Genomic DNA, 23,336 nt, shown 5'->3' with positions numbered 1-23,336 from the left:
AGCTAGCATGATGCACCCTCTTGTTCCACTTGTCACGGTTGCACATGGACATTGATTTTAAGCCTTAAGCTCTCGGGTAAGGCAGGACTGGCCCGGGCACGGTCTACGAGATGCTACATGAAGCAGAGACTTTCTAGACGTTCCCTTAAAGACAGTCAAGACATCCCCATGAAGACGTTCCCTTAAACTAAGGAGAAATTTGAGTCTGGGGTTCGGGGTTGCCAATTCTCTTAGCATAGAGCCTCTTAACCGCTAGACCAGATAGAGACATTTAAGACGGCTCCTAAATTTGGGGAGCGCGTAGGCTCATGGGAAATAGAGTCAGGGTATTTGTCCTGGGACTGGCGGTGGGCCCCGGGAGGCGGACTTCCGGTGCATTCCTGCGCATGTGCACCCCGCTCTGTGTGCGTGTTCGCGCATGCGCGCCGCCGCCGCACTGCCCTAGCTTCCTGTGCGTCCCCAGGTCACCGCTCGCCCTAGTTCCCAGGCTTTGGCCTCTGGTGGGCGAGAATCGCGGAGCCTGCCGGGCTAGGCGCCGAAGATCCGGGCCGGCACCCAAGCGGGTGCGGGGCTGTGCGGGCCAGGCGGAGGCTCAAGCTGGGATCCCCGAGCACGACCCCCGGAGCCCACGGCTCTGGGGCCCAAGGGGCCGGCCGGGCGGTGGCGGCGGCGGAGGCGAAGGGGCGGCGGGACCCGGACCTGGCCCGTGTGCGTCCTCGACGGCCCGGCCCCGGCTGCGCAGGACGGTGAGCCCCAGGGAGACGGATCTGGGCTCCGGGAGGGACACCGCGCTTAGATTTGTTCCGTAGGCCCGGCCCGGGCCCCTCGGGAGCAGAACGGCCTTGGCGAGGTGGACAGGAAGGGACCTCGCGAGCAGACGCGCGCCCGCGACAGCAACCCCGCCCCGGCCTGTCGGGAGCCGTGGGGCAGAGGCTGCGGAGCCCCAGGAGGGTAAGTCGTGGGTTTGCCGGCCCGGGGCGAGAAGGGCCCGGGTGAAGTCACCGCGTGTAGGGGACCTTAGAGTGAGGGACAGTGGAGGGTCTCGATCGCTTTTAGGAGAGACGTGTGTTTGGGTTTGAGGGCAGGGTCCGGCGAGGACGAGGCTTACGGGGGCGTGAGGGGTGTCACCAGCCTCAGCTGCGGACGTTGTCTCCACTCCCCCCTTCCTCCTCTCCCTGCTCCAGATTGCGACCGTATCTAAACGTCCGTCACCACCTCTGTTCTCTCATTTAAGTGCTGATTCCCCCTTAGGTCTGCTCTTGTGGAATCATACGTTGTAGTGCAGGAACAGTCTACAGGAGCTATCTCTTGCTGCCTCATTTGCTAGGGGAAGGGCCTTACCAGGTGGGTGACTTGTCTGAGGTTTTGTGGGTGGAGTTGCTGATAGTAGAACTCAGGAGTTTTATCTCCCAGGCCAGTGTTCTGTCCCCCGTATCCTAGTTAAGTGAGAGTAAGTTCCTCAATAAAAGATCCTTTTGAGTAGCACCTGAAGTTTCTGCAAATAAAGACTCAATCATGCCGACTGTATTCCTTTATTTAGGGCATCCTGTGGATTTTCTGATCTTTATTTAAAAGAGTAAGAAAATAGATGAGTATTACAGAATTCATTTTTTGTTGTTTGTTTTTTGTTTGTTTGTTTGTTTTTGAGACGAGTTTCGTTCTGTTGCCCAGGCTGGAGTGCAATGGTGCGATCCCAGCTCACTGCAACCTCCGCCTCCCGGGTTCAAGCGATTCTCCTGCCTCAGCCTCCCGAGTAGCTGGGATTACAGGCGCCCGCCACCACGCCCAGCTAATTTTTGTATTTTTACTAGAGATGGGGTTTCACCATGTTGGCCAGGCTGGTCACCAGAATTCCTTTTTAAATCTTACATCTAATGATGGCAGATTATTTCAGTAGGATCCAGTATTCATTCACCTTGAGAATCTCATCCACTCATTCACAAGGTAGACATGTGTGAGTTTCAAATGTGCAGATCGGTCCCCCTCCTGATCATTTTCCAATCCCTTCTGAAGGCTTAAAGGGACAGTCTCCCACAGGATGTCCTTCTTGGAACTTTCTGTGTAGGTTTTAGGCGGGAGATGACCGCCTTGGCAGGCCAGACCGCTCATAACGCCATGGCTCGGGTTTTCCTTCCCCAGATCTGCCTCCGCTTTCACAGTCCTCCAGATTTTTCCAAGAGCAGCAGAAAATGAATAAATCCCTGGTGAGTGTTTCTGTTCATGTATTTATTCTCTACTCTGATTGACAGTACACCTTAGGAGGAAATTAAGGGTTCAAACTTTAAAATGGGAAAGTAGAAATAGATACAAGATTTGGTCAGACAGAACAGTAGCCATCAGCACCAAGCCTTTTTATCATATTCATATGCGCAGATAGCGTGATCCTTAAAGAGTTCTTGAAGCCAGAGTACAAGCGTCTCATGTTCTTGGCATTTATCACAAAAAATGATAAATACCATCCATTCCTTGACTTACATTGACCGTAAGAACAATCACTTTTGTTTTTGCATGAATTTTAAAGATTCCTTTGAGATCATTATCAACAGCTTTCCTAAATAATAACCCTTGAACCATTGCAATTCTTGCCTTTTTTTTTTTTTTTTTTTTTGAGACCAAGTATTGCGCTCTGTCGCCAGGCTGGAGTACAGTGGCGCTATCTCAGCTCAGTGCAACCTCCACCTCCCAGGTTCAAGTGATTCTCCTGCCTCAGCCTCTGGAGTAGCTGGGATTACAGGCATCTGCCACCACACCCGGCCTTTTTTTTTTTTTTTTTTTTTAAGTAGAGATGGGGTTTCACCATGTTGGCCAGGCTGCTCTCGAACTCCTGAGCTCAGGTGATCCACCCGCCTCGGCATCCCAAAGTGCTGAGCTTACAGGCATGAGCCACTGCGCCCAGCCCATAATATTTCTAGTAACTAAAACATTGTTGTCTCAAAGGTAGATTCTTTCTACTGTTCTATCCGTTGCAGAAATGGCCTTCTTACCCTTAAATTAGTCTCCCTAAATATTTTCTGTTCTTTTTTTTTAAAGATGGAGTCTCACTCTGTTGCCCAGGCTGGAGTGCAGTGGCGCTATCCCTGGTTCAAGCGATTCTCCTGCCTTAGCCTCCCAAGTAGCTGCGATTACAGGCACCTGCCACCACACCCAGCTCATTTTTGTATTTTTTTTAGTAGAGACGGGGTTTCAGAAGCACTTGGGCTAAGCTGGTCTTGAACTCCTGACCTCAAGTGCCAAGTGATTTTCCCACCTTGACCTCCCAAAGTGCTGGGATTATAGGTGTGAGCCACCATGCCAAGCCATCTCCCTAAATATTTCTTTCTCTTAGTTTATCTGGGTTGCACAGCAGAAAGGACCATAATAAATCTCTGGCATAGATGCCCGTTTTATCCCATAGCCTGTGGTCTTGGTCCTGTCCCTACCACGCCCCTGACATTGTTTGAAAAGGTTGCCAGTAATCTGGCACATGTTCTTAGTGGACATTTGCATCTTTGCCTTAGCTCACTCTGCAGTTTGCTCTGTCAGTTTCAGTGCCCTTTCTCTTCTTGCCTGCTTCCTGAAATTGATGATTTGTTTGGTCTTCATGTGTTGGTGTCCACTCTTGCTTACGACTCTGTACCTATCTGATGTCACCCTCCTGTGCTTCTAACCACCAGCTCTGTGTTGGTTCTCCCACATAGAACTGTCCAGCCACCTGCTCAGCATTTCTTTGGAGTGTGTCCAAAGGACCCCTCAAGGTCATAGATGCAGCAGGTTCAGAATAATTATTTGGAGCCCCCCACCTATGCCTTCTCTTGTTCCTATTGATTCATTGTTCCATCGTCCAGCCTGTAGCCCTATCAAGAAAGATGGGATTCTTTCTAAACTCGTCCATTTTCTGACCTCGCGATTGTTTGAGTTTGTTCATGTCATATTCTAGATGGTTTTTATCCTGTCCCCTATCCTCTCCCTGCTGTCATTAAAATAGCTTATTTTTTGGTCTCTCTACTGTTGTAGAGATTTTCTTTCTATGCCGCTACTTTCCTCCACAAGCCCAGGCATATTGCATTTCCCATGTCGAGTATTTCTCCTAAAGTGTTCATCATATCGTGCTTCCCCCATGGGAAAAGCACTTGCGTGGCTCCCAGAGTGGCTACTACGAAAATGAGGTTGCCTGAAGCTGGATGGGAAAGACTGTGGGTCAGGCAGGCTTGAGAAAAGGCCAGAATTAGGTTTCAGATGTTTAAAATTTGGGCTGTGTTGGTATGCAGTGAGTGGCAGCATCAGGAAGGCAGGTAGGGGTGTGTGTATGTGTGTGTGTGTGTGTGTGTGTGTAGTTTGGGAGCTGTGTTAGTATGCGATGAGTGGCAGCATCAAGAAGGCAGGTGTGTGTGTGTGTGTGTGTAGTTTGGGAGACGAATCTGGTGTGTGTGTGTAGTTTGGGAGACAAATCTGGGGTGTGTGTGTGTGTGTGGAGTTTGGGAGACAAATCTGGTGTGTGTGTGTGTGTGTAGTTTGGGAGACGAATCTGGTGTGTGTGTGTGTAGTTTGGGAGACGAATCTGGTGTGTGTGTGTGTGTGTAGTTTGGGAGATGAATCAGGTGTGTGTGTGTGTGTGTGTGTGTGTAGTTTGGGAGACAAATCTGGTGGGAGTGTGTGTGTGTGTGGAGTTTGGGAGATGAATCTGTTGTATGTGTGTGTGTGGAGTTTGGGAGACGAATCTGATGTGTGTGTGTGTGTTTGTGGAGTTTGGGAGATGAATCTGTGTGTGTGTGTGTGTGTGTGTGTGGAGTTTGGGAGACGAATCTGGTGCGTGTGGAGTTTGGGAGATGAATCTGGTGTGTGTGCATGTGTGTAGTTTGGGTGACGAATCTGCTTGTGTGTGTGTGTGTGGAGTTTGGGAGATGAATCTGGTGTGTGTGTGTGTGTGTGTGTAGTTTGGGAGACGAATCTGGTGTGTGTGTGTGGTGTGTGTGTGTGTGTGTGTGTGTGTGTGTGTGTGGAGTTTGGGAGACGAATCTGGTGCTCTCCCATGTGCAGTCTGGTAGAGAAGGAGGAACTGGGAAGGTGCTACTGGTCAGGCTAGAGGGAGAACCAGGAGAGTGCAGTTTCTGAAGCCAAGGGAATGAGAAGCTTCAGGGACAGGTGATCAACTGTGTCAAATGCTGTTAGGAGTCCAGCCCAAGGAAGACTGAGAAATAGTGCTGGGATTTAGCTCAGGGGAGGTCATGTGACTCTCTGAGGCCCTGTGGCTGGATCTGTAAGGGAAATCCTGATTGGAGAAGTTTAGGAGAGAGTGGTAGAAGAATTGAATTTGGTCTATTCAGAATTTTTTTTTTTTTTGAGAAATTTTGCCCTAAAGGAAAAAGAAAAATTGGATAGTAGCAGGAATAGGAGTTGAGGTTAAGAAAGGATTTTTCATTTTGTTTTGTTTTCATGGGAGAGATAATAGTGGAGGTGATTCTGTCGAGAATGAGAAATAGTTGTTGCCCATGGGGTGAGAATGGCTGTGGGGCCTCAAGTCAGCCAGAGGGGACAGAGATGCAAACAGCTGGAGGTGTCCCATGAGGTGGTTAGAGAAGAGAGTAGACATAGCACTCCTGTTTGCTTCTTTTCTCAGGGAAATAGCTCATCAGCCAAGAGTGAGGGGTGAGGGCTGGGTTTTGGGAGAGAGCAGCTCCATGCTGACCACCCCCACACATGCTCAGCCAGCCACGAGGACCATCCTTTCCTTCTGTCTGCAATCCCAGCTCATTTCTTACAATGTAAATGTAACGTACTACTTTTTTGGGAGCTTGTGTCATGATACTGGTGTTTCTCAGCTGAAAGCAATTAGAGCAGCAGCCAGTCTACCAAGCAGACACCTGCTGTTCTGGGGCTTCAGGAGTCCCCGAGGAAGCTCCCTCCTTGCTTAGCTCTGTGTCCTTCTCCTCAGCTAGCATTTTGTCTTTTTTTCTTAGACATTAACATCATTTGTCTTGGGGTTTGGGATATGATTTTAAGAGGCACTTCTTTCTCTCAAGGAGCTTACGTTCTCCTTGGAGGAGGTAATTCGTGGATGTAATTATGGGAGATCATGGGAGTCGTTCTGGTCAATGCCCAAGATGAAGCAGAAGTCTGATTTTAAATGCATCCTTAGCCGGGCATAGTGGCTCACACCTGTAATCCCAACACTTTGGAAGGCTGAGGCAGGAGGATCACTTGAGCCCAGGAATATGAGGCTGCAGTGAGCTATGATTGCACCACTGCACCCCAGCCTGGGCAACAGATCAAGACCCTGTCTCGAATGAATGAATGAATGAACAAACGAACAAATGAATGCACCATCAAAGTATTGTGATTCAGTCATTCAAGGAAGGGAAAGGTGGCATTTGCCAGCCCTGGAATAATCCGGGTTAGTGGCAGAGGCTTGTAAAGTCACTCAGGAGACCAGCATTAGGGGCCTGAGTAAGTCTCCTGGAGGGCTGGTGAGATTTTTGCTTCCTTAGAATTTGGACTTCCTGTTAAGGGACTGAGGGATGGGAATGCAGATAAATACCCAGATGGACCCAGGAGCCCCCAATGCTGGACTGAGTTTTGGTTTTGTCCTACAGAGAACTTCAAGCCTTCTAATTGGGAAAGTGTGTCATCTGTTGAAAAGCTGAAATTAATAGAGACTGACAGTGTGAAAAACAAATGCAGTGGGGGTTTGAGGGGATTGAGTCAGGGACACTCAAGGGTGTCTAGCTGAGATGCTAGACAGAGGACTCTCCTAGCTAATGGGATTCTAAAAAGAATGAAATATTCTTTCTCAGGAAGATTGCTTAGAATCTCTTAATGGAAAGACTCAAAAACAAATATATACCATCTATAGGACAGAAGTGTGACTGAAATGGTTTGGTTATTTCTAAGTATGTTTTTGGTCAAGATCGTGTCCCTGGCACATGTGTGTGTATATATATATATATATATATATATATATATATATATATATATATATATATATATTGTCCTTGGCACATGTATATATATATATATTTTTTTTTTTTTTTTTTTTTTGAGACGGAGTCTCGCTCTGTCGCCCAGGCTGGAGTGTGGTGGCTCGATCTTGGCTCACTGCAAGCTCCACCTCCTGGGTTCACGCCATTCTCCTGCCTCAGCCTTCCGAGTAGCTGGGACTATAGGCGCTTGCTAATTTTTTGTATTTTTAGTAGAGACGGGTTTCACCGTGTTAGCCAGGATGGTCTCGATTTCCTGACCTCGTGATCCGCCCACCTCGGCCTCCCAAAGTGCTGGTATTACAGGCGTGAGCCACCACGCCCGGCCGTCCCTGGCATATTTTTATTGTAAGAGGGATTCTGGTTTAAAATAGAGATTTAAAAAAGATCGAAAATAAAAAAATAAAATAGAGATTTTGTGTGTTCACACTTATTGTAGTCATAGATATATGTGGTCTCTTTACTCATCTACTTGCATTTGTTTGCTTTCCTTTTGTGACTTTTCCTGAGCTGATGACTTTCTTCACATTTTTCCTCTTATGAGTCCTTCTTGAAAGTCCTTTGCCGGTTTTCACCCATTGCACCGTGACCATCCTGACAGATATCAGGTGGACACACTAAGCACGGACCTACCACTTGAATAAAGGAAACCAGGCTTACTTTCCTAAGAAATAAACAAGTTGTTATTGCGCAGCAAGGCAGGGCAATGCCATACATGAACTTCCAGACTCCCCTGATCCTCATGGTGGATGACGTCTGAACGAAGTGTGCACAGAGTTTCTGGAAGCTCAGCTATTGCTCTCCAGGAAGTTCTCATCACCTGCTGGGGCAGTCCTGCACCTGGATTCATCTGGCTGGGGCAGGACCCACTTCTTCCCCCACTGTGTGTCCCATTAGCAGCTGGACACTCTCAGCCCTGATTACCCTCATCCTTCCCAGGCCAGCCAGGCCTGTCTGTGGATACCCCTGTATCTAGAGCTGGGAGAGAATGGCACGGTGTCTCAGGGAGTCAGTAGAACCCATCTTGCACCCATGGATCATTCCAATCATTCCACATATGAAACCCAAGATGTTCAGTCAACATCAGGAGTTTGTCATCATCTTACGTAGCTCTGAACATGACATGGCCTTTCCTTCTACACCTTCTACGCCATTCCTGCTGCCATATTTTCTTGAAATCATCTCAGCATCTTTGTTCTTAACACACACTGTTTTATGATTCTTTCTTGCCAATTACATAAATAACAACCACATAACCTTCAGTTGTTTAAACTTCTGTGTTTTGTGGTTAATTTTCTGTCCTAATTTGGAAAGTGGTCAGAGCCGCAGTAGAAAGTCAACAATCACAGTAGGTTTCATTGATAAGCATGTGTTTTATCCAAAAATCTATGCTAAGTGCTTTTCGTGGATTAGTCCACTTAATACTGGTATTATGTATAGGTAGCATTATTCTCTTTATTTTAGAGGGGATGATATTAAAGGAAACAGTTATAATGGCTAGTGTGAGTACTTGTGAATGGGACACTTTATTCAAAATGTACACATTTATAGATGCGGTTTTGACAGTTTCCAGGTCAGCTGTCTGTTCCTCCTCAGGAATGTTCCTTTCTCTTAGAACGTGGACCATGGGAAGAAAGGAAATTTGGGGTTCCCAGCTGGGAATTAGGAAAATCTGAACCAAGCTATTATTGATAATTCATGTGGCAGGCTGCATTCTGAACTGCTGTAGGCTTGGTCACTTGGCAGTAAAATAAAAACTAGAATGTGTGTTGCCCAGCCTGTTTGTTGTTTTGGTAATTGTGGCAAATATTGTGGGTTGGTTCCAGTAGTAGCTATAGGAGGAGCACGTTTGAACAGGAACAGCAATTGAATTTCAGGGATGTTGAGTTTGCCATCTGGGACATATGTGTCTGGAATTTAGGAGAGAGGCCTGGGCTGATGATGTGAATTTGGAAAATGTTGGTGTATAGATGGTAATTAAATTAGCCAGGAAGCAGGTGGGCTCGCCATCAAAGCAGCAAGTACAGACAGCAAAGAGAAAAAGACTCAAGACAGCCGTAGGGCCCACAACATTCAGGATGACTTGGAGTAGAGGAGGAGCCAGCAAAGGGACTGAGGAGTGACCAGGGAGGTAAGAAGAGAACCAACATTATTAATGTTCTAGAAGCAAATTGAAGAATGTGCAAAGGAGCAGAGTGCATCCTGGGGTTCTGTGAGTGTCCCCAGGCCTGTGCTCCTCAGGGGTGAGATTTGTGCCTGCTGGTGTTAGAGTTCCCAACAGCCAGGATTGTTTCTGGCTCACCATGCAATCCCAGTGTTGGTTTTGTTTTTTTTTTTTTTTTGATGTATACTGAATGAACCCCAGAACAGTGTATTTCTGATATGTTTGTTTCCCTTCGACAGTCTGTAATATAAAATAAAGGTACACAATGTTCATAGTTAATTTTGCCAGTGAGCATGCTAAGATCTTGTCCCTATGTGCCTATTTCACGTCACCCAATTCCAACCACGGTGCCATTTCAGGGGCCAGTGTCATTCAAGGATGTGGCTGTGGACTTCACCCAGGAGGAGTGGCAGCAGCTGGACCCTGAGCAGAAGATAACTTACAGGGACGTGATGCTGGAGAACTACAGCAATCTAGTTTCTGTGGGTGAGGATAGCTTGCTTTCTCAGTTGCTAAAATATATGGGATTTCTCACAAATTTTATGACTTTAACTTAAAATTCGATGGGAGGAATGTGAGTAATCTGTTTTTGGGCACCAGGCAGGGCATTTTGGTCTTGATCTCCCCCGTGAAAAGTTCTGATTTTGATAAGGCACAAATGGCATTTTCCCCGTGTGACAGAGACCCTGAAGCCAACCGGCCTGGGCTCAAGTTCTTTTTCATTTCTCATTAACAGGGTATCACATTATCAAACCGGATGTTATCAGCAAGTTGGAGCAAGGAGAAGAGCCATGGATAGTAGAAGGAGAATTCCTACTTCAGAGCTATCCAGGTGTGTTAGTGGAGGCAGTGAGGAGATCGGTAACTTGGGAGTGTTTTTCCCAGGGATTTTTTAATGGTCCCAAACCTTTAGAAGTGACTAGAGATAGTTGCTTATATGCTCTATGAACCTGAATCTCACTCCCAAAGCCTTCTTCCTTCCCCGTAAGAACTTACGTTTATGGAGCTTTTCTGTGCTTGCCACTCCCCAGAATTGAATTCCAGTCACTTCTGTTGTTCTCTTAAACTTTGGGTCTTTGCTTGCTCTTCTAGCATTTTCAGAAACCATTATCATGGATTTTTTAGGTGTTATAAGTGTGACATTTAAAAATAACTTATGTGATTCTTGTGTTCTTCGTAACTTTTGGTTTTTTGTTTTTTTTTCCTAATCTTTACCGTGCAGTGCCTGAGACTTGTTTCTGGACCCTATTCTACTTTGTACTTTTCTTTCTTTGAGGTTAGACTCCAAAGTCCCCATCCTGTGCCTAAGCCAGTGGATTCTGCCACTTGTCATGTGCACCTGTGCTTCATTGGACAGTGCTGCTCATTCCTGAGAACCAGCCCTCCTGAAATTTGGTGACTGCAGTACCTGGGTCTCCCTCTTTAACCAAATGCTTGTTTTCATCTTGTTTCTTATTTTCTGTTCTGTTCCCAATGCCTTGAATGATACCCTGTCATGGCAGGTGCTTAGTAAGTATTATATACATAAATGAAGTCTGGTTTATGCTTCCACCACCTCCAGAAATGTCTTTAAAGGGTCTGTTTCTACCTACTGTGATTTCCTCGCATTATGAGTTTCTCAAACTGTGCCTCCAGTGCCGAGTCTTTAGGCTTTGTTTTTTATTTTATGTTGCTCACACCCAGGATGACGTCTCTACCACCATTGAGCCTGGGCTCTAGTCTGGTATTTTCTGCGATAGCAGTTACAGAGCTGCTCTTGTTCTCATCAGGCCTGGAAATTGATCATGACCTATTCCAGATTATAATTACTAATTACCTTACCACCTCCCTTTATAAACTATAAACTAAACTATACTAATCTCTTCTTTTTCTATAGTGGTCCCTGTGAAACCACTGAAATTCTCATCAGATATTACTGATCTCTCTGGATTACTGGATTTTGTCCAGTGTGAAATGTCTTCATTGTCCTCTGTATATCCTCAGTTTCCTTTGACTTAATGTAAACAAAGACTAGATTCTGTCATGCCTGGATTGCTATGAGTCCTAGCTGGATTTGCAGTATGTCTTCATCTAAAGTTTCCGGTTGATATCATCGCTAGCCTCACAAGATAAGCCTATAGCTGGTTACATTTTACTTCCTAAAGGGAATTTTAATTCCTTGTCCCTTAAGGATCTCAACAATATTAACCCTGTATTGCCTGGAAAAAGTAATTTTCTGTTGTTCCCCAAAATTCACTAAACTCCATTTGGTCCACACTCCTAATGTCTTCTCTTCATGAGACTATTGTCCCTACAGCTTTACATTTCATTAGGGTGTGCTTTCCTTCCCCAGATAACACATTCTTTAAGTCTGAGCTCAAATCTTCGACCCCTCCCTGAAGTTTTTCCTTCCTGACTTTTATCATGAATTCTGTATCTCCCTTCCCTCAACTTCAGTTTCACCTAGGGGTGACAGGATAAAGAAGCTAGTCTGATTAAGTAATCTGTTATTTGATAGTGTCTATATTTTGCCTGAGCTGTTTTGCTCTTGGATCATAGTCCTGTAAGGAAAGGGGCGTGTTATCCCTTGATGTAGTGTGTAACATAGAGAGATATTTATTTCTTTCTTTGATTATCTGAGAAGCTAGGCAGGTGAAAGAACTTTCTTGTCCATCCATTCAGAAATAATTTACAGGCAGTTACTTCTAAATATGCATGCCTGGGCCAAATGTGGTGGCTCACACCTGTAATCCCAACCCTGGGAGGCTGAGGCAGGAGGATCGCTTGCAACCAGCCTGGGTAACATAGTGAAACCCTGTCTCTCCAAAAAAAAAAAAAAAGAAAAAAGAAATGACGCATGCCTGGGACACATCCCCATATATTTTGCAAGTAGCAGAAAAACACCTATATGATTCAGATTAAGAACAGCTTCTCTGATTTTTATTCAGAGGTTCAAAGGAAATAGGAAATAGGACCATCCTTCCTAGGACAAAGGTTGTGGTTAACAAAAGAGAACAAGGGCTGGGCGCGGTGGCTCACGCCTGTAATCCCAGCACTTTGGGAGGCCGAGGTGGGCGGATCATGAGGTCAGGAGTTTGAGACCAGCCTGGCCAATATGGTGACACTCTGTCTCTACTAAAAAATTAGCCAGGCCTGGTGGCGCACGCCTGTAGTCCCAGCTACTCAGGAGGCTGAGGCAGAAGAATCCCTTGAACCTGGGAGGCGGAGCTTGCAGTGAGCTGAGATCGCACCACTGCACTCCAGCCTGGGTGACAGAGCAAGACTCCGTCTCAAAAAAAAAAAAAAAGAAAACAGCGCTGCATGAAGTAATTAAAACTCAGCACTTTACATGGAGTGCTGATGTTCCAATGCAAGGCTGAGTCACTTTGTACTAAAATGATTCTATAGACAGTATTCTCAACTCCAAGGGGAAATGGAATTGAGATGAGAAAGGATTTGAGAAGTATTTTTTTTAAGCACGGAAATCCCCTATTAAGGTAGGTTTTGAGAAGATGAAGGCAGGAAGTCAAGCAAACTGAGTGAAACAATAAGGGTGGAGACTGTAGGTGAAATGTGCTGGGCATTGATCAGGCACACAGTGATCGTAGCATAAGGCAAGGATAAGATAGATCATGACCTATCTCTCCCAGCTTGATGTGACATGAGAAGGTGTAAAGTGCAGACCCACTTCCTCCAAAACAACTCTCTACTTGGACATTTCTTAGGACCCTCCTAGTGCAACAAATAGTTTGCTTTTCCTGCAACAGAATATTTTTGTTAGATGACTGTCATCCTAGCTTGGAATCATATAGTGATCCCAGGTGGTGAAAAGTATTGTCTCTCAGATTTTTTTCTCGTTTGATCTGTTGATATTTTGGCAGCGGGTTCAGGGAAAGCACAGGTTATAGGGGTTATGGTTGATATCATTTCATTTAATGTGCATGATAGCAAGTACAGTAGTCAAGTTCATCCAGACACTTCTAAGGTAAGTAAAAATAAAATTGTTATTTTAGGAGCATGGTAAGGGATGTGATTTTTTTTGTTTGTTTTGTTTGTTTTGTTTTGTTTTGTTTTTTGAGACAGATTCTCACTCTGTCGCCCAGGCTGGGGTGCAGTGGCACAATCTTGGCTCACTGCAACCTCCGCCTCCTGGGTTCAAGCAATTCTCCTGCCTCAGCCTTCTGAGTAGTTGGGATTACAGGCGCCCACCACCATGCCAGGCTAATTTTTGTATTTTTAGTAGAGCAGGGTTTCACCATCATGGCCAGGCTGGTCTTGAACTCCTGACCTCAAGTGATCCGCCCGCCTCAGCCTCCCAAAGTGCTGGGATTACAGGCGTGAGCTACCACGCCCGGGCAGGGATCTGATTCGTAAGGTTTGTACACTAAATGCTACTCAGGAGTGGGAAAGCACTCACATTGAGAATTAAGTGATGGTAGTATGTCAGGGTGGGACTGGCTTAAGCAAATGGTCAGGAGATTGAAAGATGGGAAGAATAATTGCCAAGCTTATCAAGCATGTATTTTGTGCCAGATGCTGCTCTGAGCACTTCATTAACTGCTGCAATCCTGCAACCACCTTATGAGGTAGGTGCCATTATCTCCATTTGGCAGGTGAAGGATACTGACTACAGAGAATTGCTAAGTAGCTTGCCCTAGGTCACCTCACCAGAGTTCATGCTATTAAATATACTGTTCAAATAGGAACAAGTAGAATTTCATGGTCAGAATGAGTTTAGCATTAAATCATAGCATCATTAGAATACTAAAGTTTCCAGTTGATCTCATCGCTATCCTCACAAGATAAGCCTATAGCTCTGTGGACTATTTTATATTTCCTGTAGGATATATATACACATTCCTGGGATTCTTCATCCAAGTGAAACAGAATTACAGGGCAAATGCCCTGGTTATAGGGCTGTTCCTTTAAACATGAGGAGATTTAGTTTATTCTACTATGTGGAATGAGGAAAGAAGGCAAAATAGTTTGGAAGGATGTAGTCTAGTGAAAATGCTACCACAAAAATCTTAGTATACAGTGCTAATGCCTTAAATTGTAATCTCTCTCAACTTGGTATGAAGTGATATGGTGTAAAGTACAGCTTTACCTCCCCCTAAATGAATCCCTAATTGAATACATCTTATGACCCTCCTTGTCCAACAGCACTCCTCATCACTCTACCCTGTCAGCCATTCATCCAGCATTCTTCGCCTACCAGTCATTGTTCTGTGTTATATTTTATCTTCTATACCCAGTTTTGAACAAAATATAAATTAGATCAAAAGTGTATGTGTTTTTGTCAGTTTACTTCCCCCTTTTTCCATTCCTAGAGGGGTGTGTGTGTGTGTGTGTAATTTTAAGCAAAAGAATAAAGGAGAAGAGTACACTTGGAATTATTTTCATCTGTTCATGAAGCTAGCATCTACTCACAAAGAGATGCTTGTGTACAAATCAAGAATCTCATTCCATATCATATATATAGGAAGATGTACAAAAGTTGGTTAATTTTGTCTCTCTTTAGATGAAGTCTGGCAAACCGATGACCTAAAAGAGAGAATCCAGGAAGAGGAAAATAAACCTTTAAGGCAAACTGTGTTCATTGAGACCCTGATTGAGGAGAGAGGTAATGTTCCTGGTAAAACTTTTGATGTAGAAACGAACCCTGTTCCTTCAAGAAAAATAGCCTATAAAAATAGCCTCTGTGACTCATGTGAGAAGTGTTTAACGTCTGTTTCAGAATATATTAGTAGTGATGGAAGCTATGCAAGAATGAAAGCTGATGAATGTAGTGGATGTGGGAAATCACTCCTCCATATTAAGCTTGAGAAAACTCATCCAGGAGATAAAGCTTATGAATTTAATCAAAATGGGGAACCTTATACTCTAAACGAAGAAAGTCTTTATCAGAAAATTCGTATTTTGGAGAAACCTTTTGAATATATTGAATGCCAGAAAGCCTTCCAAAAGGACACTGTTTTTGTTAATCACATGGAAGAAAAGCCCTATAAGTGGAATGGATCTGAAATAGCCTTTCTCCAGATGTCAGACCTCACTGTACATCAGACATCTCATATGGAAATGAAGCCCTATGAATGCAGTGAATGTGGGAAATCCTTCTGTAAAAAGTCAAAATTTATTATACATCAGAGGACTCACACAGGAGAGAAACCTTACGAATGTAATCAGTGTGGGAAATCCTTCTGCCAGAAGGGAACCCTTACTGTGCATCAGAGAACACACACAGGGGAGAAGCCCTATGAATGTAATGAATGTGGGAAGAACTTTTACCAGAAGTTACACCTCATTCAGCATCAGAGAACTCACTCAGGAGAGAAGCCCTATGAATGTAGTTATTGTGGAAAATCCTTTTGCCAGAAGACACACCTCACACAACATCAGAGAACACATTCAGGAGAGAGACCTTATGTTTGTCATGACTGTGGGAAAACCTTCTCGCAGAAGTCAGCACTTAATGACCATCAGAAAATTCACACAGGTGTGAAACTCTACAAGTGTAGTGAATGTGGGAAATGCTTCTGCCGCAAGTCTACTCTCACGACCCACCTGAGGACCCATACAGGAGAGAAACCGTATGAATGTAATGAGTGTGGGAAATTCTTCTCTCGGTTGTCATATCTCACTGTACATTATAGAACTCATTCAGGAGAGAAACCCTATGAATGTAATGAATGTGGAAAAACCTTCTACCTGAATTCAGCCCTCATGAGACATCAGAGAGTGCACACAGGAGAGAAACCTTACGAATGTAACGAATGTGGAAAGTTATTCTCCCAGTTGTCATACCTCACTATCCATCATAGAACTCATTCAGGAGTAAAACCCTATGAATGTAGTGAATGTGGGAAAACCTTCTACCAGAACTCAGCCCTTTGTAGACATCGGAGAATACACAAAGGAGAGAAGCCCTATGAATGCTATATATGTGGAAAATTCTTCTCTCAGATGTCATACCTCACTATACATCACAGAATTCATTCAGGAGAGAAGCCCTATGAATGTAGTGAATGTGGGAAAACCTTCTGCCAGAATTCAGCCCTTAATCGACATCAGAGAACACACACAGGAGAGAAAGCCTACGAATGTTATGAATGTGGGAAGTGCTTCTCTCAGATGTCCTATCTCACTATACATCATCGAATTCATTCAGGAGAGAAACCCTTTGAATGTAATGAGTGTGGAAAAGCCTTCTCTCGGATGTCATACCTCACTGTACACTATAGAACTCATTCAGGAGAGAAACCCTATGAGTGTACTGAATGTGGAAAAAAATTCTACCACAAATCAGCATTCAACAGCCATCAGAGAATTCATAGGAGAGGCAATATGAATGTAATAGATGTGGGAAGGCTTCTCTGAAGTGAGACCTCATTTTATATCACCCTTTCAATGTAGTAAATCAGAAACTCCTGCCTGAAGTCAAACACCTTGTACATCAGAGAGTTCACACAGGTTAGTGTGGACATCCCCTTGTGTGTTGGACTCATAGTCTGAAGACTCACAGAATGGAAACCATGATTATAACAAGACCACATGGTATAACAATACTAGACTATAGACAAGTAAAAATTTATAAATATTAAGAATGTATATACACGTCGCCATGGATTGGAACTGTTTTGCATATCAGGGAATTCATAGCCAAGGGGAAATCTATCAATATAAGGAATGTGGAAGACATAATCCTTTGGAAACTGTTAATACTAAAAGATATGTTTCTGCTACAATAGCAAACTTGAAAAGAAAAAAAAAAAAGAAACAGAGAAGATTCCTGCTGTGAATAAACATATTCCTTGTGTAAATAGAAGCTGTAAAGTCATCAGGATAGCTAGTTAAGTCAGTAACCTTAAACTCATGTAAGCAGTTCCCAAAGAACATAGGACTTATGTTTGGTGTAGAGGGTTGTTTTTATTACATTACATTACAGGAATTGTATGTTCACTTCGAATCATGTTTGAAAAAACATTGTATCCTTATTAATTTTGTAATTCATATGGTAAGAGTATTCTAAACAGCACTACGTTAATATCATTTGATAGGTATAAAGTATACTTTTTCTTGCACTCTTCTCTAGGATTTAATGCATTTGATCATTCTTAATGAACAATATCAGCTCTAAAGGACCAATGCTTTTATAATGTTTTCAACTGTATCTGAGTCAGCCAGAGAGATAAATATCCATGTATAAAATAGATAGAAAACTTTGCTTAGGTAATTTAAAATTGTTAATGCCAGTTCTCCAGGAGTGAGAAAATCATTGCACTCTACACAGTTTTAAGATGTACTTAAAATATTCCCATTTGTATCTATTGTTTTTTTCTACTATTTTTTATTTGGACACTTACATAACAGTGCAGAGCACGATGCTGTGTAACATAGGAATTAACTGTGTTTTCACTGGATATCATACTGCTTTTAAACCTTGTGCTCTACTCCTTCCTGTTACTGAATAAATTAAGAACACATTCTAATAAGGGTTTGTGGCAGACATTGCCGAGTGACTTTCTTGTCACTCCCTTACTCTGCTGGCTGGGTTTGGTTATCCATTTATCCTCAAAAGGAAGTGAGATAAATCCTGATTACTTTTAACCAATGACACTCCCCTTCTCGTTGCCAGCAGTTGATTTACAGTGGTCACAGGGCCCAATTCTAGACATAAAACAAAGGATATACCTGACAGACTACTTCTGGAAAAGGTTTTCTCAAAGGCCCAAGGATTCAAGCAAAGGGAAGTGGAATCTTGTGGTGAACAGTACCTTGTCTGGATGTGGTGCCTGGTAACCATCTTTCAACAATGGATTATAGTTTAATCATGGCCTGAGCAGAAAAACTGAAAGACCCTGAGACCTGGATGATGTCTTTGAGCCACTAAACCAACCAGCCTTGTAGTCACTCCTCCTATGGACTGTTTCTTTTGTGAGAGACTAAACTTATTTTTAAGCCAGTTGATTTAGGATGCTCTGTTACTAATAACTGAAGACATTCTAATTGGTACAGACTTAAACCTTTATAGGAGTTATGCAGTTCAGAAGTGGACTTTAGGTAAGTCATTTATTTTAAGCTGTTGATATAGAGATTTATTTTCTGTAAGTTTTGACGTAAATAGTTTGAGCATTAGAAATCAACTTGAAACAATAAAACGTATGCTTCTTTGAACTGTAATATCGTTGACCTGCAAAATTCACCTTTGGAATGTGACACAATGTTAGACATACCTCCTTTTTTCTAATACATGGAATAAATTTTGTTTGAGGTAATTTATGTGATTCATGTATCACTGGTACAGTGTTAGCTGACAACATATAGTATGAGGTAAGGATCTAATTTTGTTTTCTCTCACATGATTACTTGATAGCTAATCCATCTGATTGATATACTGCTTTACCACTGAGCTGAAATGCCATGTTTTTCATTTATTAAAATCACACATGGCTCCTGTTTTTGTTACTCAGCACTTTTTCTCCATATTCTTCAAGATGATTGTGACTATGTTACATAACAGGAATTACATCTGGTAAGTTGTATAGTTTTGTGTAGGAACTCTATATTCATAGCATATTTGTGGAAATGATACCTACAGAGGTTTCCCACACTGGTGTGTCATTATACGTTAATTGTACAATATGCATTTTCAGTAAAATATTTGAAAACTGTAAATGGCTTGGCATTTTCTTCTTATCCTATGGATTGCCTGCACATCAAAGGGTCTGGTACGTATATAAGTGGTCCTGAACTGCCACTTCAGTAATGTAGTCAGTGTTCATAGTAACATGTTTATAGTTTAAAAGATGCCAATGTTTTCATAAATTAAGAGGGATTTTTGGCCCATCTTAAAATGAAGCCCACCAGGAAATACATTCTTAAAATTATGTTGCTTTTTTCTTCCTATCACAGAGATAACTACATCAAAAATAAATTGCTTTTCCCTTCATTGAATATAAAGTCTATGATTCCTGCCAAATTGATGCACTAGCGTGGGCTGCTGGCTTGTTATAGTGCAAGCCCGGAGGTGTCACAGAAATAAGAGCAGTGTTTGGGTCCAGAGAACTAAGGATGTGAATGAGGCTCTTTTGTGGGAAAGGTAATGGCAGACAGAACAAATCTTAAAGAGTAGTTGAATTGTAATCTTTTTCCCTATACATTTACAGTCCTCTGTAGTATGCCCAGCAGATTATAGCCCACCACGGTGCCTTCATAAGATAGGAGAGCAGCTCAGTGCTATGGGAGCACTTAGGTTCCATTAGAGCATCCTCTCCTCACTTCAAAAGCCAGTCATTGCTGCGACTGGAGACATTCTTTTTTTGTTTGTTTGTTTTGTTTTTTGCTTGTTTGTTTCTGAGACGGACAGAGCCTTGCTCTGTCACCAGACTGGAGCGCAGTGGCACGATCTCAGCTCACTGCAGACTCTGCCTCCTGGGTTCAAGCAATTCTCCTGTCTCAGCCTCCCAAGTAGCTGGGACTACAGGTGCCCGTCACCACGCCCAACTAACTTTTGTATTTTTAGTAGAGATGGGGTTTCACCATGTTGGCCTGGATGGCCTTAATCTCCTGACCTCGTGATCTGCCCACCTCGGCCTCCCAAAGTGCTGGGATTACAGGCGTGAGTGACCACACCCAGTCGACTGGAGACATCTTAAGGAGGCAGTGCTTAGGGTGAGCACGTCAAGTGGTATCCTGAGGGTCAGTCAAGCGGGTGGGGGGGGGTGGTGCGGTCTTATTCCAGGCAGTGGTGATAGGCGATTTTTTTCTGTAACACACTCCTCCACTTAAACCCACCCAAGAGGAAGAAACAGGAGGATTAGGCCTTCTCCCTGCTACTCATTCTCAGCCAGGATTTACAGTATCCAAGTAAAAATTCAGGAAAGTAGTCAGACACATGAGGAATTGGTACTAAGGGACAGTACACAATACCATCTACGTGAAAAGGCCTAACTTAATGAAATACAGGCATCCAGATTTCAAAATGTTCTTAATACATATCTTTTTTTTTTTTTGAGATGGAGTCTCACTCTGTCGCCCAGGCTGGAGTGCAGTGGTGCGATCTCAGCTCACTACAGCCTCCACCTCTCAGGTTCCAGTGATTCTCCTGCCCCAGCCTCCTGAGTAGGATTACAGGCACATGCCGCCGTGCCTGGCTAATTTTTGTATTTTCAGTAGAGACAGGGTTTCACCATATTGGCCAGGCTGGTCTTGAACTCCTGACCTCAAGTGATCCCCCCATCTCGGCCTCCCAGTGTGCTGTAATTACAGGCTTGAGCCACTGCACCCTGCCTTAATACGTATCTGAAGAAAAATACAAAGATGAATGGGGTGTATGTAAAAATATAGTTACCAAAAGAAAGGTGGATTGTTGAGCATGCGTAATTGACATGAAGGAAATAATAGATGAGATTGATAGACACGATACACCCAAAGAACGAGTTAGCAGGCTCTGTTGTAAAGGCAAATATTTCCTCCAGGACACCAGAAGAAATGAAGAACAGAAAGTGAAAAATCAAATACTGAGATGTAGAGGATAGTAGAAATAACCATATACTACCATTCCCAAAAGAAAAAGAGACAACATACAAGGAAAATACACGAATTAAAATTTCTTGTAATTAAAAAAGAATGAAAGGCCTCAAATTGGAAGAGATTGATGTGGTGCCAAATGGAAAAATAAAGAAAATCCTGGGCCGGGCGCAGTGGCTCACACCTGTAATCCCAGCACTTTGGGAGGCCGAGGCGGGTGGATCATGAGGTCAGGAGATCGAGACCATCCTGGCCAACATGGTGAAACCCCGTCTCTACTAAAAATACAAAAAATTAGCCAGGTGTGGTGGCGGGCGCCTGTAGTCCCAGCTACTCGGGAGGCTGAGGCAGGAGAATGGCATGAACCCAGGAGGCGGGGCTGGCAGTGAGCTGAGATCGTGCCACTGCACTCCAGCCTGGGCAACAGAGTGAGATTCTGTCTCAAAAAAAAAAAGAAAGAAAATCTTGTTCCATCCTTTTTTTCATTCATAACCTAAATGATTTTATCAAATGTTCTACCTGCAAAACCAGCACTTCTAACTGCTGCACTGTTGTTATGATGAAATTCCTTGTATATATAGCCTTATGTGAATGAACTTCCCTGGAACATATAAACTGATGGTATACATTGCATAAGGCATAGACATTAATTTTTTTTTTTTGAGGCAGAGTCTCACTCTGTCACCAGGCTGGAGTGCAGTGGTGCTATCTTGGCTCACTGCAAGCTCCGCCTCCCAGGTTCAAGTGATTCCTCTGCCTCAGCCTCCTGAGTAGCTGGGACTACAGGCACACACCACCACACCCAGCTAATTTTTTGTATTTTAGTGGAGACAGGGTTTCACCATGTTGGCCAGGATGGTCTCAATCTGACCTCGTGATCTGCCCGCCTCGGCCTCCCAAAGTGCTGGAATTACAGGCATGAGCCACTGTGCCAGACCAATATTAATTTTAAAAGGTGCTGCCTGGTCACTTCCCCTGAGTGGGTGTCATTTTATAGCACAGAACCTTTTCAATTACCATTCACATCTTCACCAATATTTACTATATGTCTCTGTAATTTTTGCTTTTCTGAAGGATGTGAATGGGGTATTTTGTTGTTTCAACTTGCATTTTCTAACCACTAATTTCAGGTATAGGTTATATCCTTTTTTTTTTTTTTTTTTTTTTTTTTAGTATACTACCCTTTTATTATTTGCTGAATATCCTCATATATTCTACTTGTTGGTTTTACTTTAGATTAAGCAAATTTTTCTTTTTTTTTTTCTTCTTTTCTGAGACAGAGTCTCACTCTGTCGCCCAGGCTAGAGTGCAGTGGCACGATCTCAGCTCACTACAAGCTCACCTCCCGGGTTCACACCATTCTCCTGCCTCAGCCTCCCGAGTAGCTGGGACTATAGGCACCCACCACCATGCCAGGCTAATTTTTTGTATTTTTAGTAGAGACGGGGTTTCACTGTGTTAGCCAGGATGGTCTCGATCTCCTGACCTCATGATCCACCCACCTCGGCCTTCCAAAGTGCTGGGATTACAGGCATGAGCCACCGTGCCTGGCTGCAAATTTTTCTTTATAGATTGGAATTTCTTCATAACAAGATTTGTGAGACATCCTAGGTGAACATCCTTAACAGAGATAAATAAAATGTGATACAAGCAGTAGAAAGCTGTGAGCAGTTAGAAGTAAAATGCTAGACTGGCATGTAGCACATTTGATAAAATCTCTTAGATATGAATGGGAAAATTGATTCAACAATATGTAATATAGCTAAACAAAATGTCAACATTTCTCATACACACATATCGATTATATAGGTTTACAACACTACTTAACGTCATACATTTCATGTAACACCTATGGGGGAGGGAATGGGGTGGGGTCTGGTATGAAGAGGAAAGAAAATCAGGTAAAATAAGAGGGGGTCTGTCTTAATCTATCTCCTGTTGCTGTAACTGAATATATAAGACTGGGTAATTTATAAAGGAAAGACATTGATTTAACAGTTCTGGAGACTGGCAAGTCCAAGGTCTAGGGGCTGCGTCTGTTAGCAGCCTTAATGTTGGTGGCCACTCTGCAGAGTGCTGAGGTGCAGAGGGCATCACATTGTGAGGAGGCTCATGAGAGAGCCAACTTGGCTTTTTATAGTGATAACTAACTCACTCCTCTGATAACCCATTAATCCGTTAACCCATTAACACATTAACTTTTTCAAGTCATAGCCAGTTCCTTGCAGAAGCCAACATTGATCATGCCTGTAATCCCAGCACTTTGGGAGGCCGAGCTGGGTGAATCACTTGAGGTCAGGAGGTCAAGACCAACCTGGCCAACATGGTGAAATCCCGTCTTTACTAAAAATACAAAAATTGGCCAGGCATGGTGGCACACACTGCCTATAGCCCCGCTACTCAGGAGCGTGAGGCAGGAGAATCGCATTGCTTGAACCCAGAGGCAGAGGTTACAGTGAACCGAGATTGCGCCACTGCACTCTAGCCTGGGTGACAGAGTGAGACTCCGTCTTTAAAAAAAAAAAAAAGTAACCAATGTTGATAATAAACAGTCTGTTCACTTTTAGCCAGATTTTCATGGCTCAGGTGCCTAAGTGAAGTCTACGCCTTTTTTTTAGCAGCTTTGCCCTGTGCCAGCTTTCTTGGAAATGGTTGGACTGCTCAAACTGTTGGACACATCCTTGCTTTGTTGAACGAATACTCCATCTATG

At 43.6% G+C, this 23,336-nt stretch overlaps 1 protein-coding gene across 2 annotated transcripts; it reads left to right on the top strand.

Annotated features, from left to right (window-relative positions):
- Positions 1-425: 425 nt before the first annotated feature.
- On the top strand, positions 426-18,771 carry ZNF12 (zinc finger protein 12). 2 transcript variants are annotated; one of them, XM_002817694.6, is made up of 5 exons: positions 426-951; positions 2,140-2,204; positions 9,477-9,603; positions 9,854-9,949; positions 14,618-18,771. In XM_002817694.6, the coding sequence occupies exons 2-5, from the start codon at positions 2,190-2,192 to the stop codon at positions 16,471-16,473; spliced, it is 2,094 nt and encodes a 697-aa protein (XP_002817740.4). In that variant the 5' UTR covers positions 426-951; positions 2,140-2,189; the 3' UTR covers positions 16,474-18,771. The 2 variants fall into 2 exon arrangements, with proteins under 2 accessions (XP_002817740.4, XP_024105791.1); XM_024250023.3 differs by lacking the exon at positions 426-951 and adding an exon at positions 1,290-1,344.
- Positions 18,772-23,336: the final 4,565 nt, after the last annotated feature.

The sequence above is a fragment of the Pongo abelii genome, chromosome 6 (assembly GCF_028885655.2).
Source record: "Pongo abelii isolate AG06213 chromosome 6, NHGRI_mPonAbe1-v2.0_pri, whole genome shotgun sequence".
Lineage (NCBI taxonomy): Eukaryota > Metazoa > Chordata > Mammalia > Primates > Hominidae > Pongo > Pongo abelii.
The sequence above is the reverse complement of the archived record's forward strand: the minus strand, read 5'-3'. Positions and strand labels throughout refer to the sequence as shown.

Coding starts and splice junctions, on each gene's coding strand:
- ZNF12 (XM_002817694.6), top strand. Junction 9,604..9,853: donor CAGCAATCTAGTTTCTGTGG/GTGAGGATAGCT, acceptor TCTCATTAACAG/GGTATCACATTATCAAACCG. Junction 9,950..14,617: donor CCTACTTCAGAGCTATCCAG/GTGTGTTAGTGG, acceptor GTCTCTCTTTAG/ATGAAGTCTGGCAAACCGAT.